We start from the raw sequence: 15,327 nt of genomic DNA, 5'->3' as shown, positions 1-15,327 counted from the left end.
TGCTGCAGTGTTGTCTAATTGTCTGGGTTTTTTTTTTTTTTTTTTTTTTAATCCTTGCTCATGCCCTGGGATACCTGTTGACTGACTGAACTGGCTTGGTCACACTGGTCCAATAATGGTACATTTGTCACAGGAACACCGGTTTTTTATGAGAGTTAAGACCTGCTCCATGAATGAGAAAAAAAAATAAATGAAAAGGAAAGGATATGATTGTTCTTGGAATAGTGGAGGAGAAAGTTTATGGTAGATAAGTGGACTAGCACAGCCAGAAACACACAAACACATCTGGGAGAGTTCATAGTGGTCATGACCTTGAACTATGTAGGAAGAAAGGGAAGGGGAAGGGAAAAGGGGAACCAAGTAAAGCAGTCTGGAAGCCAGAAGTACAAAGGAGCAAAAAGGGCAGAGAGGCAGAGACAAGAGAGAGGAGCAGAGAGAGTAGATAGCCAAAATGTCTGGATTATATAGGAAAGATCCTTTGGGGGGAAGGGCAGACCCTGGGCTAGAAAGGTCAGGGTAGAGAGGGAAGTATGCCAGCCATACCCTGTTACAGGAAGGAACTGAGTGATGCTTTGAGAACCTGGAGGCCAGGACTGCTTTGATGTTAAATTAGGCACCTCAGATGCTGGTTCCAGCTTTTAAACTTAACCTATTTGCTACCTATACCTGACACCATTATTAGGGCATGAAGTTGTGACCAGAGCTGTAAGATTCCAGGGAGCATTAGCTTACCAGGGACCCCCTGAGTGAACCACGTGGAGCTGGGATTGATGCAAAAAGCAAGAGGAATTTATTGTTCCAGTGCACTGGGGTAGTCCCAGACCCGAAGGAGAGGTAGAGACACCCATTACCCATTTGATGAGTTTTTATATGATTTCCAGGAGCAGAATAGAGCATCAGCAACTAAGCACAATGATTGGGGGAAGAGTGCACCCTTAAAACTGATCAGTCTTTTAAGGAATGAGGTGACAAGGACTTTCCTTGTCTGAAGATGGGGAACAGTCAGTCTTGCACAATGTGTCCCCACTCACAGGTTATTTCCAGTCCTGTGATCTGAGAAATGTTAATTAGCCTTTCTGTTCTGGAGGGGCAAGTGTTTCTTGGCCTTCCCAAAGTTCCTAAGCTGATCTTTTCAGAGTCATAGGTCTTAGTGGAGAACATAATATAATTACTCCGCTAACTGGACCTAGTATTCAACAAGTCCTAAAGGCGTAATAGTTACATGCATAGATTAGTGCATCTCTAAGCCTTCATTGAAAAAGCTTCCTTTTTCAAATGAAGATTATAAACAAAAAGAACCCCAATTGGTCAAAATGCAGAGAACAAAGGGCTAATGAATGCTCAGTCATAAATAGGACACCAAAATCACATATCCTCCTTGGGGAACATCGTAAAATCATGAGTGGTGTCAAACACCTCTAATCCCAGTTTCTAGGAGGCAGAGGTAAGATGATTCCCCTTCAGGCATAATATACAGGGGGAAAATAATCAGGGTGAGATAAGAAAGAAATTTTGGCTCAGACGAATTTTATTATAACTGGTGCTGGACAAGACTTCTAGAGTCTGGCTCAGGTCATTTTATTTTATCCATATTTAAGCATAGCACAATTTGGGGGGAAAAGTATTCAGATAACAATTAACTCCATCCCAAGTGCACAGCAATTTAAGCCATGCTTACATTGAGATTCTTTACAAAGTACATCTGGCTTCTTTCACAAGAATGGGTACTGTTGCCTGAGAAATAGCACAGGTGATTTAGGGTCTAGGATGACTGAAGTAAACATGCCTGTGGATTTTGGGACTGGCCTGGCCCTAAGATAACATGGAAGTCACTTAGGCTTTATCCATAACAATGACTTTTATGACCTAAAAGCAGTGTTCATGATTTAGGGGGGAAAGGTCAAAGATATCTAAGATAAGTAAATTCTAAAGTTAAGGACAATGCCTGTTTCACCAGGCAGCAAAAGCTCACCAGGTTGTAAAATTACATCATTGCTTGCATTCCAGGAAGAACTGCTTCATACTTCATTTCATTGAAAATGAGGTAAGCTGTGTGCTTAACTTTCCTAGCTACTCCAGTGCTTATCTGTGTGCACAAGGCCTGACCTCAAGGGACAGGTAGGCAAATCTCTTTGAGACCAACCTCAAACATGATGAGTTCTTGGACAGCCAAAACATAGTGAGATGCCATCTAAAACAACAACAGCAACAAGATTTTTTAAAAAGTATGGAGGCACCAGGCATGGTGGTGCAGTCCTTTAATCCCAGCACTCGGGAGGCAGAGGCAGGCAGATTTCTGAGTTTGAGGCCAGCCTGGTCTACAAAGTGAGTTCCAGAACAGCCAGGGCTATACAGAGAAACCCTGTCTCGAAAATCCAAAAAGAAAAAAAGAAAGAAAGAAAGAAAAAAAGACAGACAGACAGACAGAAAGAAAGAAAGAAAGAAAGAAAGAAAGAAAGAAAGAAAGAAAGAAAGAAAGAAAAGAAATTGGAACAGACTAGATGTCTATTAGTGGATGAACAGATACTGAAAAATATGGTATATTCACACAACAGAATACTATTCAACTGTTAAGAAAAGTAAAATTAAAAAACCTCAGCTAAATATATGGAGTTAGAAACATCCATCCTATGTAAGATAACCCACTCAGGAAGAGGAACATTACATATTTTCTTTATGTGTGGATGCTAGCTTTTAAACTTTTGATAAGTGTGTTCCATTCAGAATAGTTTTGGAAGTCAAGTAGGTAGTAAGGGACAAGAGGGGAAGAGTGGATCTTTCAAGGATGTAGTGTTATCCTTGAAATTATACTGGAAAATTATACTGGGATGATTAAATTGGAAGAAAGATGGCAGGGCAAGGTAGATGCTGGAATATGGAGCACAATAAAAAGCAGTAAAGTCCTTTTGATAAGACATAGCAAAACATACTTCTATAGAAGTTTCATAAAATTTATACATTTATAAAAAGGATTTAAATAGGATTTAACTTATTTTTTTTAATTGGTTATTTTCTTTATTTACATTTTAAATGTTATCCCATTTAACAGTTTCCCCTCCATAAACCCCCTATCCCTTCCCCCCTCCCACTGCTTCTTCTATGAGAGTGCTCCTCCACCCACCCACCCACTCCCATCTCACTGCCCTAGCATTCCCCTATGCTAGGGCATCAAGCCTTCACAGGACCAAGAGCCTCTTCTCCCATCACCTTATAATGGGAAATATAATGACGCAAATGCTACCAAATAAAATCTCCAGTAGCAGGAATGAATTATAGTTGTTGAGTCATTGGCCAAAGTTACTAAAAGTCAACACAGTTTACTTTGATATATAACAGTAAAAAACCTATATGTAATTAGAACAATAATCTACTTTCTTTTTCATTTGCTAGAATCTCAGGAGAAATCTGCAGTGTTCTTTATTTCACCTCCTATCATGTTCAACAATATTAATTTCCTAGTATGAATTCTTCCAAATCCTATTCTATGATATTAGAAGCAATATCCACTTAAAATATACATAGAGATATTTTGAATTTTTCCATATTTTAACATGTGAGATTATAGTATATACATTAGTTTATAACTACAAATTGACAAAATAGCTGTAAACCATCTTCCTTGTACCTATATATTATATAGTTCACAGTATGTACCACAATCTATTCAACTATTCTTTTGTAGAATATTATCATTTTTTGTTCAGCTATTTTGCTATTATAACCAATGTTGATATAACAAGTGAATGCAATCTAATATTGACACGTCTAACTCCATTGATTGTCAGAGATGATGTGGCATATTTGGTACTCTCTCTTGCTACTGAATTCATACATTTTGAATTTACCTGAAGGAACATGAAGTATGTTATCCAATAATGTGGAGTACTATCCTTTAAGACAGTGAAAATTCAGGTGGGAGTGGGTGGGTGGGTGGGTGGGATAACACCCTCACAGAAGCAGAGGGAGGGGGATGGGATAGGGGATTTTCAGGGGGGAAACCAGGAAAGGAGATAACATTTGAAATGTAAATAAAGAAAATATCCAAGAAAAAAATATCTATATATAAAAAAAGACTGTGAAAATTCTTCCTTGTCTAGTACTCTGTTTAATATTAATATTCTTCTACAAAATAATTCTCTGTGGATGTGTGCAGAGACTTGATGTGCCAGGGTGGGGGGATACCCAGGGGTCCCCACCAGCTCAGAGGAGAAAGGGAGGGGGAATGGGAAAAAGAATCGTGGGAGGGGGTAATGGGGAGGGGGCAGTGAGCAAGGTGTAAAGTGAATAAATAAAAAAAAATAGAAAACTTCTCTTGTATCAAAAAGAAATTATTTAAAAATTATAGAAAATTTGAAAAATGATGTAAATAATACTCTAATATGAGCCAGGCCTAAGTACACACCTTTATTCCCCGCACTCAGACAGCAGCAGCAGGTGGACCTCTGTGAATCTGAGGCCAGCCTAGTAGTCTACACAGTGAGTTCCATGACAGCCACAGCTACACAGTGAGACCCTGTCTCAAAACAAAATAAGCAAACAAACAGAAAAACTAAGGTTGTTTCCTTTTAAGTTCCTATAGGTGTAGATGGCAATGATTTTGATTTCAGTTGTAATGGAAACATACAAAATTTCCTACTGAGTAGAACTGGTCATTATAAACATTTTGTAATACATTAGGTTTTTGTTGTTGTTCTCTTTTATATTTAGTTTTTTGTTTGTTTGCAATTTTTTTTTTGAGACAGGGTCTCACTACGTAGCTTAGGCTGTCCTGAAACACACTATGTAGACCAATCAGACCTCGAACTCACTGCCTGCTTCTGCCTTCCTAGTGCTGAGATTAAAGGTGTGTTCCACATTTGACTAATTGTTGTAATTATTTGCTTTTTTTTTTAATCTAATGGTCTCTAATTCAGAGAGGCTTCTATGACCTTAATGAGGAGTAAGGGTTACACTTATCTGTGGAGATAAGGACAAATACTTGCAATGTAGTTAGGGATTATGCTGGTTTAGTAAAATGACAGTTGTAGGTTTTCCTCCAAGATCCATGACATCACTAGCTCTGAGCAGATGACTAGGTTTCCAGTACTAGTCATAATTTCCCTCTTGCAGAAAGATTATAATAGTCAGAGAAGCAGGGACTTTTATGAGATGGTGTCTTCTAGTAATGTCAGAAGCTACTACACCCATATAAAGTCTAGAGTACAACCAATTTAAGCTATCCCCTACGAGTTTACACAAAAATGAGACTCAGACTATGATTATTTAGTTTGGCATTGGCAATTACTGGGGGATCAAACTAATCTACTAATTGCTGGCCTAGCTACTTCCCTAGCAATGGTCCACCATTTTGCATGGTTATAATGGGTGCACTCTGGAAAGGCACAGCCCCAGAGACTTCATCCCAGTATTGCTCCTCACTGCTGATGTGCCTTTCCTGCCACTATTACATAGCCTAATAGTTCCTGGGCATCAGCCCACCCTATTGGGCAAATTTCCTGCAGGTCAACATGAAAATGAACTTCATGAATTTAGATGAATTCATGAATTTATAGAATTCCTGATTTGAGTCAAATCATTTTCGGAAGAAAATTTAAGGAGATGATTTTAGTTGTTTTGCCAGAAAGATGTAATAAAGTTAGAATAAAGAATAGAATCTGTTCCCTTTTCATAGAATAGTTCATAAAGGCTGAATAATAAGGAATGCAATGAACTTTTATAAGTTGCACTGAGAAGTAAACTTAGGACAGACTCCTGATCAAGGAAAAACATTCATTCTAGGTCAGATCCAAGGAGGAAGTCACAGGTGTGCATTATGATATAGCAAGGCCACATGAATTTATAATGAGAATATAGAATGAAATTTTGAACTTATTATTGATATCCTTCTGTAACTCCTCTTATATCTATATTATTTAGTATTTTATCTATGAGGTAATTTTCTAACAAACATTGTTCTGAGAAGGTATAAAAAGGTTGAGAGAAAGAAAAGTGTGGCTATTGAGGCTTTGCTCCATCCACCGAATGTATATATGTTTGTCTATATGTATGTATGTGCATATATACGTATATGGGTAGGTAGGTAGGTATATGTGTGCATATAAGGAATGTATATACACTTGTGAAGTTGTTGAAACAGGTAGCTGGGCCCAGCTATTGTGTGTGTATGCCCGCCCCCCCTTTTCGTTTCCTTTGTGAAATTGCCAAAACTCATCAGCTTTTGGCCCCAGAATAGCAAGAAAGAGTTTAATTGCCAGAAGCCATCAGTTTCTGGCCCTCAGAACATGAAAGAGAGTTACAAGCCCAGAGGTTGTGTCCCACCTCAATACCTGACACTATGGAGGCTGTCCCCCAGCAGGCAGACAATAATTATCTAGCCTGGAGAAAACGGCATTAGTGTTGAAAGGACAATATAACCCCACTTGTCCCCATTTGAGGACCTCATTTGTCTCCATTTTGAGGACCAGGCCTGATTTCAAAAAAGGCCATAAAGCACCAGCTTCAAAAATAGACCATAGTAAGTCCCAGAAGCTTAGGTCAGAAGACACCAGCTCTAGGAACAGACCATAAAATCCAGAACAAGATCATCAAACCCTCTCATGCACTGGGCAGTCCTAGTTCATCAAATGATTGAATGATCATGGCATAGGAATGTAGAACACTCATTACCTGTAACCACACCCCCCCCCAGCAACCACTAATGAAATTTTAGATTACCTAATTCTTCTAGAGAGTTCCCCAGTTCCCTGTAAGAAGGCCTGAATGCCTTTATGTGGGGGTTGCCATTTCAAAGAATTGTTAACCCCCAAACGCTGGTTGTTTCTACAGAATAAAGCTCTTTGTTTTTGCATACTATCTGAGCCTGGGGTCTACCTCCAGTGATTTTTGGACCCTTATAGTATTAAGATGCTTTTCCTCATTTTTATTTGTATGTGTGGATGTGAGAGAAGTGGGAACACTTGTGCCTTACCATAACTGAGGAGGTCAGAGGACAACTTGCAAGCTTCCTTCTCCCCTTCCAGCACAGAGGTCACAGGGAGGGAACTGAGGCAAGTGGCTTTAGTTACTGAACTACTTCACCAGGCCATTAAATCTAAGAGGTGAGCAAGAATTTCATGGATGCTAATTCCCTAAGGAACTGCATCCATTGTAAAGGGAAATACTTAAAGAGAAAATACCAGAATAAGCTTATGATTTATTTTTTAAATGACAGTTTAAGGCCCAGGTAGCCCTCTTTCACTGTGGGTTAGGATTCTAAGGGTAATCGTCTCAGGTGTAAATTTTAGATATAATCTATCTAAATATGACTTATGGCATATCGATTGATTGGCTGCTATGTTATGAAGACAGAATAAACACACTCTTATATTGCCTTGGATATAGACTGCTTTTACAAAAGTAAGTAGGTTAATATTCTCTTATACATTAAATGTTGAATCAAAATGATCATGCTTCTTTTAATATTTGGTCATTGTTTTCATTGTCTTAAAAGTAGTTGTGCAGTTAAAGTAAATAGCTTGTGCCGGGCGTGGTGGCGCACACCTTTGATCCCAGCACTTGAGAGGCAGAAGCAGGCAGATTCTGAGTTCGAGGCCAGCCTGGTCTACAGAGTGAGTTTCAGGACAGCCAGGGCTATACAGAGAAACTCTGTGTCGAAAAACCAAAAAAAAAAAAAAAAAAAAATTAAGTAGCTTGTGTTTCAGATACCATGTGACAGAGGCAAGCAGATCTCTGAGTTCAAGGCTAGCCTGGGACAGAGCAAGTTCCAAGTAAACAACAGCTTCGGTCCAGGCTTGGTGGTAGATACCTTTAATCTGGGCCATACCTTTTGCTGGAGGTCTACATAAGGACAATGGAAGAAGGAAGGCTTCTTTCCTCTCTGCCTGCTTGCACTTGCCAGCACATTTGTTGGAACATACTTCTTCAGGATTCCAGTCTATACAGACCAGCTGAAAGAGCTAGCCTCATGGGACTGAGCAACTACTAGATTCTTGGACTTCCTATTCACAGCGGCACATTGTTGGGTTAATAGGACAGCAGACTGTAAATATTCCAATTATTTTCCTTATCTATAGAGACATCCAATAAGTTCGGTGATTCTAGAGAACTCTGACTAATACAGGCTGGCTGACAGTTTAGGAGGTTTAGTTCTTTATTGTCATGGTTGGGGAATGCAGGCAGACATGGTGCTGGAAAAAGAGAGAAGAGATGCCACAGCAGAAAAGGTTTGAGAGCCACTAAAGCCTGGCTTGACCTTCTGAGACCTCAACCCATCTTCAGTAACATGCTTCCTCCATCGTGGCAACACCTACTTCAACAAGGCAACACCTCTTAATAGTTCCACTCCCTGTGAGCCTATGGGAGTATATGGGAAAGGTTTTCTTTCAGACCACCATACTATCAGTACATCCTAAATATTTATTCATAGGGCTTTGGATCAGATTACTGGCTATTTGCTGTGTTTGATTTTGCTATATCATACATTTGTTTGTTTGTTTGTTTTGTTGTTGTTGTTTTTTCGAGACAGGGTTTTTCTGTGTAGTCCTGGCTGTCCTGGAACTCACTCTGTAGACCAGGCTGGCCTCAAACTCAGAAATCTGCCTGCCTCTGCCTCCCAAGTGTTGGGATTAAAGGCGTGGACCACCACGCCCAGCTCATATCATACATTTTTAATGAACCAAATATGAACTCAGGAACAGATTTATGACAATTTAATAAAATAGTAAACTATTACTCCAATATTTGTTAAGTAGACCTAGTTTTAGTTCACAAAATAAAAATTGATTATTTTTCCCCTCAGAATTTAAGGCATTTCACAAAGATTTAAATTCTGATGAATATTTTATTACTAGCTCCTGTGGAACTATTCTTCTAAAACTCAGAGACTCCAGGTCCATCCATTTGCCTAGAAAGGACCCTGATATAGCTGTCTCTTGTGAGGCTTTTCTTGAGCCTAGCAAACATAGAAGTGGATGCTCACAATCAGCTATTGGATGGATCACAGGGCCCCCAATGGAGAAGCTAGAGAAAGTACGCAAGGAGCTAAAGGGATCTGCAACCCTATAGGTGGAACAACAATAACTAACCAGTACGGTCATGCAAACTTTATATGCCTCAGTACAGGGGAATGTCAGGGCCAAGAAGTGGGACTGGGGGGGGGGGCAGGGGGGGGGGGGGAAAAAGGCAGAGAGAAGGAGAGAGTAGAGAAGCAGGGGCCGGCCAGGGGCAGTGGTGGGGAGGGAATGGGGAACTTTTGGGATAGCATTGGAAATGTAAATGAAGAAAATAACTAATAAAAAAAAGGAAAAAAAAACAACCTCAGAGACTGAGAGAAAGCTACATTCACTGCAAAATCAAATTTTACACATCAAAGACAGTAATACAATTAAATAAGCAATAATCATGTATTAGATAAAAAAGAAAAACTAGCTTTAAATTATGTAATGTCCTCAGAAAACACCAACAGGAAAGGGGGAAATGAAATTATTTTAATATTAAGCTGTGAGGCCTAGGAGCTAAAGGATAAGATTGAAATTGATTTTGTTCTATATGTCAGTCTTAAGAAATTTACATAGCTATAACCACAGTTCTTTTTCAATAGAGTAAAGCCTTAAAGAAGGGGAGGGGGTGGGGCGAAAACCCCATCCAATTGAAAGATCAGGGAAAGGTCAGTAAAAATTAGGTTGAGACTAGGTCAAAATGGCAAACAAAGTGCTAGCACATTTCTCCCTTCAAAGTTTCTCCAATGGAAAGNAAAGAGAATTCGGGTACACAGAACAATTTTATCAGTGTATTGGGGGACTAGGGGTGTTGTGTTTTTAAAACAAATTCCTGAAAGATGAAAAGCTGATGAAAGGGTCGCTGAAAGGATTTAAACTAAAGAAATGAACCAAAGGATATAAATATCGCAGAAAAAATGGAGGATTCCGGGCCAGGTTAGAAAACGGTTTTGCAAAGACCATGGAGCCAGAACGAATTGATCACCCTGAGTTCTGTTCTAGTGGAACAGAACTTTAAAACAGTGGGAGGGGATAGGTAGTAGGGAGGGGACTCTTTGCAAGCAGGAAGCTGCTCTGGGGGGGGGGGGGGAGGGGGAGGGAACTATTATAGCTGAAGCCTTTGGCTGAATCTCAAGGTGGCAAAGGATCTTGGCCTCCAGAGAGCTAAGCTGAAGGACCCGGGAGCACACCAGCAGCACCAGGACACCAGCAACAGTCACTTCACCAGCCCAGTAACCGGCTCACACAACTCTTGCCTCCGGCGGCAGGAAGATCTTCCCTTCTCACCTCTGGCGAGCAATCCCTGGGCTGGACTCCTTCGCCTCTCCTCCGGCTTTTAGCAGAAGTGGCCACAAGGTGTCCGGAACCCCTCTGGCAGCCACTATCTCTAGCAGCAGGACGCTAGAAAAGGCAAGCTAAAAGGTGGACGTCCTGGAGCGGCGGTGGTGGGGGTGGTGGGGGATGGGACGGAGCCCCGCAGGAGAAACAAAGTAGCAATGGGAACCCCCGCCCAGGGGAAGACAAAGGGGAAGGGGGGGATCTGCAGTGAGCAGCAGGAACTGGAAATGTCCTTCAGAGCCAGACTGAGGTTCTGGAAAGAACTAGGTGGAGCCCTGAGGTGGGTACCTGGAAGCAGCTAGGGAAAGCAGAGGGGACTAGGAGCAGCAGGCAGGGAAGCTCAGGACACTGAAGGAGAGGCACTTCCAAACCGATTTGCAACTATCCTATGGGGGCAGGGCGCTGGAGTCAGCAGAGCACCTAGTCTCTGGGAACAGAACANCCAGTCACTGAGGAGAGTCTCTTGTTCCCCTGTTGGGGGATTCCTGATTCTATTGGACACCAGCCACCCCTTCTCCTCTCTCTAGTTCCTTCACAGGGGCGCTAGGGAACGCCAGAGACAGCACCACAGAACCAGGTGCCAGGACAGGTTTCAAGCTTCATCCTCAGGTTCTTGGCAACAGCAGTTAGGGATCAGCAAAAAGCATGGAGGCACACACTGGGAAAAGTTCATCATTTACCCCCATAGTGAACTGTCTCTCCCCCTTTCACACTGCAGCCTTGGAGCCCTCCAGGATCCAGGAAGCAGAAGGACAGCAAAGCTGAATAACAGGACATGGAAAGTTCAAAACTGACCAAGAAAAGAGCTGGTCGGAAGAGGCAGAGATGCAGATCTCCAGCCCTGCCCCAAAGGAACATCGTGGGCTGCAGAATTTCTCATGAGTGGAAAGAAGGAGATGAGCCGATCACACAATGGAAAGGGACTGTACTGGATCAGGTGCCAGTAAACCCCTCCCTGTACCTGGTGAAATATGATGGGATTGACTGTGTGTATGGGCTGGAACTTCACACAGATAAGAGGGTATTGTCCCTAAAAGTTCTTTCTGACAAGGTGGCATCATCCCGAGTCACCGATGCCAGCCTTGCTGATGCCATAATTGGCAAAGCAGTGAAACATATATTTGAGGGTGAGNATGGCTCTAAGGACGAGTGGAGGGGGATGGTCCTGGGCCAAGCGCCTATCTTGGATAGCAACTTTTATATTACTTATGAGAGAGATCCCGTATTATACATGTACCAGCTTCTGGATGATTATAAAGAGGGTGACCTCCGTATTATGGAGGCGTTCAGTGATCCCCCTCCTTTAGACATCGACCTGGAGCTTGTGGATGGCCTGATAGGAAAAGACGTGGAATACACCAAAGATGACGGCTCCAGGAGGGTCGGAATGGTCATTCACCAGGTTGAAGCCAAGCCTACTGTATACTTCATCAAGTTTGAAGATGATTTCCATATCTATGTCTACGACCTGGTAAAACACTGCTAACCATTTGTTACTGCATTATCACAACTGTAGAAATAAAGTTAATTTCTTTGGAANTAAAGTTGAAGTTGTAATTTCCAGATGGGCTCAGGTTGCTGATCTTGAGTGTGTCCTCGGCTCAATGCAGGAATACCAGTTGTCTTGAAGAATGCAGGCTTCTGTGGGTATGGCATGCTATCTGAAGCACTTTGCTGGGTGTTTGGTGGGTGGAAAAGGGATGGATGGAACAGCTGTCATTTCATCCTGTGAGAAAAGTGAGCTAGTATCATAAGCAGTCATCTAAAAATGGAATGGGACTTATCTGATCTGGTCTTGGTGGGGAGAGGAGAAGGACCTGGAGATGGGTTGTGGAGGAGGGGACAGAAGGAGATGACTGCCCAGAGAGAGGTGGAAGGAAGCCAAAGAGAGACGGGTGGCAGAGAGAGGCTCCCTGGAAGAGGGGCAGAGTGAAGAAAGAAATATAGATTGGGAAGGGAGGTGTGGAAGCAGAGTGAGGCATGGTGGCACCTTCTGGCTTTCAGGGAAACTAAGGAATTCAGGAAGAAGGATACACACAGCAGTGTAAAAGAGGTATACAGCAAGGGTGGGCAGGGTGAGCCATTCACAGAGGACCCTGAGGAGAGGCCCAAGGACCTGGGAGTCCAGAAGGACCGATGCATACCTAGTGATGGAGACATTAAAGAGGTAACCCTGGGAGGAGCAATTCCAAGAAGAAAGGCTGCCTCTGGGTNGTGAGAGATAAGGAAGCATGGTGGGTAGGTTTGGGGGGTGGGGGAACACGAAAGGCCCAGGAAAAAATGGCCTTGTGAGGGCATGCAGGTGCATTGAAGGGCCACTAAAGGCCATTTCAACAAGGACTACTTAGACAGTTTCAACCACAAATCAACATTGCATCTATCTCAGGCTTTTCTTTTTTTTTCAGTGTCTGTGATAGCCAGCAGCCTGAAAAAGCTAGTAAGAGTTCCTGGCTTGCTCTGGGCAAAGGGCAAGTATCTTTCTGGGAAATGGACCCTTAGTGGATCCAGGAATAGCAGTCTTGTCACTCTCCTTTTGCTGCTGGAATAGTCCTTGCCTTCCTGGGGTGAGGGGACGTCTGCTGATTGTGTCTCAAGTCTCCATGATATAGAGAGAATTTTCCTTTCCATATTCTGTCACAGCTGCCTGAAGCCACAGGTGGCTCCATTACTTGCCCAGGCAAAGGGAAGCTGCCCTTTCTGGTTAGACTCCCTACAAAATCTATAGCTCCTGACACCTTCTAGGTACCTCTTATTCAAACAAGTTTTCCCTTTCTTCTAAAACTGAGAGCTAACCCTGAAGGAAATGTGTGTACCTCTCTGAAATGGAAANGTATGGGTTCTTTGGACAGTCAGTTGTGTTGCATGGTGTTTCGCTAAGGCAAACACATAAAAGAACATTTCACTGAAGCAGACACAGGTGAAAGGATGTTCTGCTAAACAAGCACGTGAAAGGATGATGTGTGATGAGGGACTCTTCACTAATGAAATATGTGTGTTGGTCTGCCTTACAATTTATAGTTAGACTTTATTGGGACTCTGGGGAGAAACTCACTGGAGAACTTCTGGTGGTGGCCTTTGGCTTCTTCCCACTTCTGAGGATTCCAGCTGATTGTCAGAGTGATGTCAGCTGAGGGAGACTCATGCTGAGACAAGACACATGCTGTGGCAAGGCCATAGACATGTGATGTTTGGAGGAATTGTAAGAAGGGATAGATGAACAGTGAAGGTGGCTGAGTTTGGCTAACTTACATAGCTAAACACTTCTTGATCTTGTGCCTTTGCTGATGGTATTTTCTTGAGAGAGGCACCGTGGGGAACTTTTCTTGGGGTTCTCTTGGCCCTGGTCCCTCTTGATGACTCATGCCAAGGCTTAGGCCTGGCTCTTTCTGGTAGTTAGTGTCACTGATACTGATTCAGGTTTTCTAGCTCAAGTCTAAAACTGGACTACTGGTGTATCCATGAAGTGTTTGGATGTAGATTGAGGTGCAGTTGCTGACCTGTGAACTGAACTACTGATTTCCAGAAAACATAGATGGAAGTTGCTCCAAAGAACTATTCCTAAACAGGTGCACTTCCCCTGTATCCCTTCTTTTCTGCTACCTCTCGTGGGTGGTGGGCTAAAAGGGAGGTTAAAGTATTTAGTAACCATCATTAAATGCAGGCTCTTAAAAACATTAAAGTTATACCTCTCTTTTGGGGAAGAGTTCTATAAATACAAAAGGGCTATAGCTGTGAACCATGGCTTTGTCCAACTAATTCCTTTGACTGTATACTGCTGATTGGAAAGGATTGCTTCCTGGGAAGAAGACTTGTCAATGCCAACCAAGTGCCTCAGTGCTCTGCCATATATATATTCATGTGGAATCCAGGGTATGAGTCTCTGTATTCATGCTTTCTTTGTTTTCCTTTCCCATGTTTCCAAAGCCCCTCTGAGGACTCTGAGTGTGTTCTCTTTCCTCTTTTAACAAACTTTGTTATTGCCTCATAAAAGAAGAGCATTTCTTGTTTCTGCTGCTGAGTTCTTCCCACGGCCACACATGGAAGAAGCAAGGGTCTTCCAGACATTGAAAGAAGGTGTCAAATCTTGTTGATGCTTACTGCCTACCAAGCATTGACTCAATTCAAGTTCATTGCATCAAAAACGACACAAGACAAGCAAACCTCACCAGGGCAGCTGTAGTTTTCTTTTCTACATCATGTGTTTTTGCTAAACCAACACCAGCAGTTCCTCTTCCAGAGACCCATTTCTGCTAGCTTAGATGGGTATTTTTGGCATTAGTGTTTTGTTGTATTTAGCATCCAATTTGACTTTTTAAATTTTAATTTTATTCATATTTTTCAAGTATTTGCTTTACTTCCTTCTCTTTACCCATCCTCGTGGTCCTCCCTCCCTCCCACAATTCTCCCACTTCCCTTTCTCCTCTGAGTGACTGGGGGCCCATTGCCTATCTCTCTATCCTGGTACTTCAAGTCTCTGGGAGGCTATGTGCATCCTCTCCTACTAAAGCCAAACAAGGCAGCTCAACTAGAAAAATGATAACCCATGGACAGGCAAGAGATTTGTGGGTAGGTCCAGATCCAGTTGTTTGCGACTCACATGAAGGTCAAACTGCACATTTGCTAGATATATGTGGGAAGGCCTAGGTTCAGCCCGTATATGTTCTTTGGTTGGTGGTTCAGACTCCAAGATCCTTAAGGGTGCAGGTTGGTTGACTGTGTTTTTCTCATTGGCGAGTTTCTATACCCTTTGACCCACAATCCTTTCCCATATAAATCCATGAGAGTCCCCAAACTCCATTCATTGTTTNGCTGTGGGTGTCTGTATCTGTCTTAGTAAGCTGCTGGTGGAGCCTCTCAGAGGACAATATGCTCCTGTCATGTATGTATATCCTTTTAGGATATTTTACCTCATTCAGGATGATATACTCAAGTTCTGTAGCCTCCCCTCCCCCAGCCTTAATGGTTCCAATGTTTACACCTGGATGGAGCTTCC

The 15,327-nt window shown here is 42.3% G+C and overlaps 1 protein-coding gene across 1 annotated transcript; it reads left to right on the top strand.

The window, feature by feature from the left end:
• The first annotated feature begins 10,111 nt into the window (after positions 1-10,111).
• Positions 10,112-11,873, top strand: LOC110288224 (spindlin-2B-like). Its single transcript, XM_021154627.2, has 2 exons — positions 10,112-10,418; positions 11,053-11,873. The coding sequence occupies exon 2, from the start codon at positions 11,110-11,112 to the stop codon at positions 11,818-11,820; it is 711 nt and encodes a 236-aa protein (XP_021010286.1). The 5' UTR covers positions 10,112-10,418; positions 11,053-11,109; the 3' UTR covers positions 11,821-11,873.
• Positions 11,874-15,327: the final 3,454 nt, after the last annotated feature.

Source organism: Mus caroli, unplaced genomic scaffold (assembly GCF_900094665.2).
Source record: "Mus caroli unplaced genomic scaffold, CAROLI_EIJ_v1.1 scaffold_11707_1, whole genome shotgun sequence".
Lineage (NCBI taxonomy): Eukaryota > Metazoa > Chordata > Mammalia > Rodentia > Muridae > Mus > Mus caroli.
Note: the sequence above shows the minus strand (reverse complement) of the source record. Positions and strands in the feature narration are given on the sequence as shown.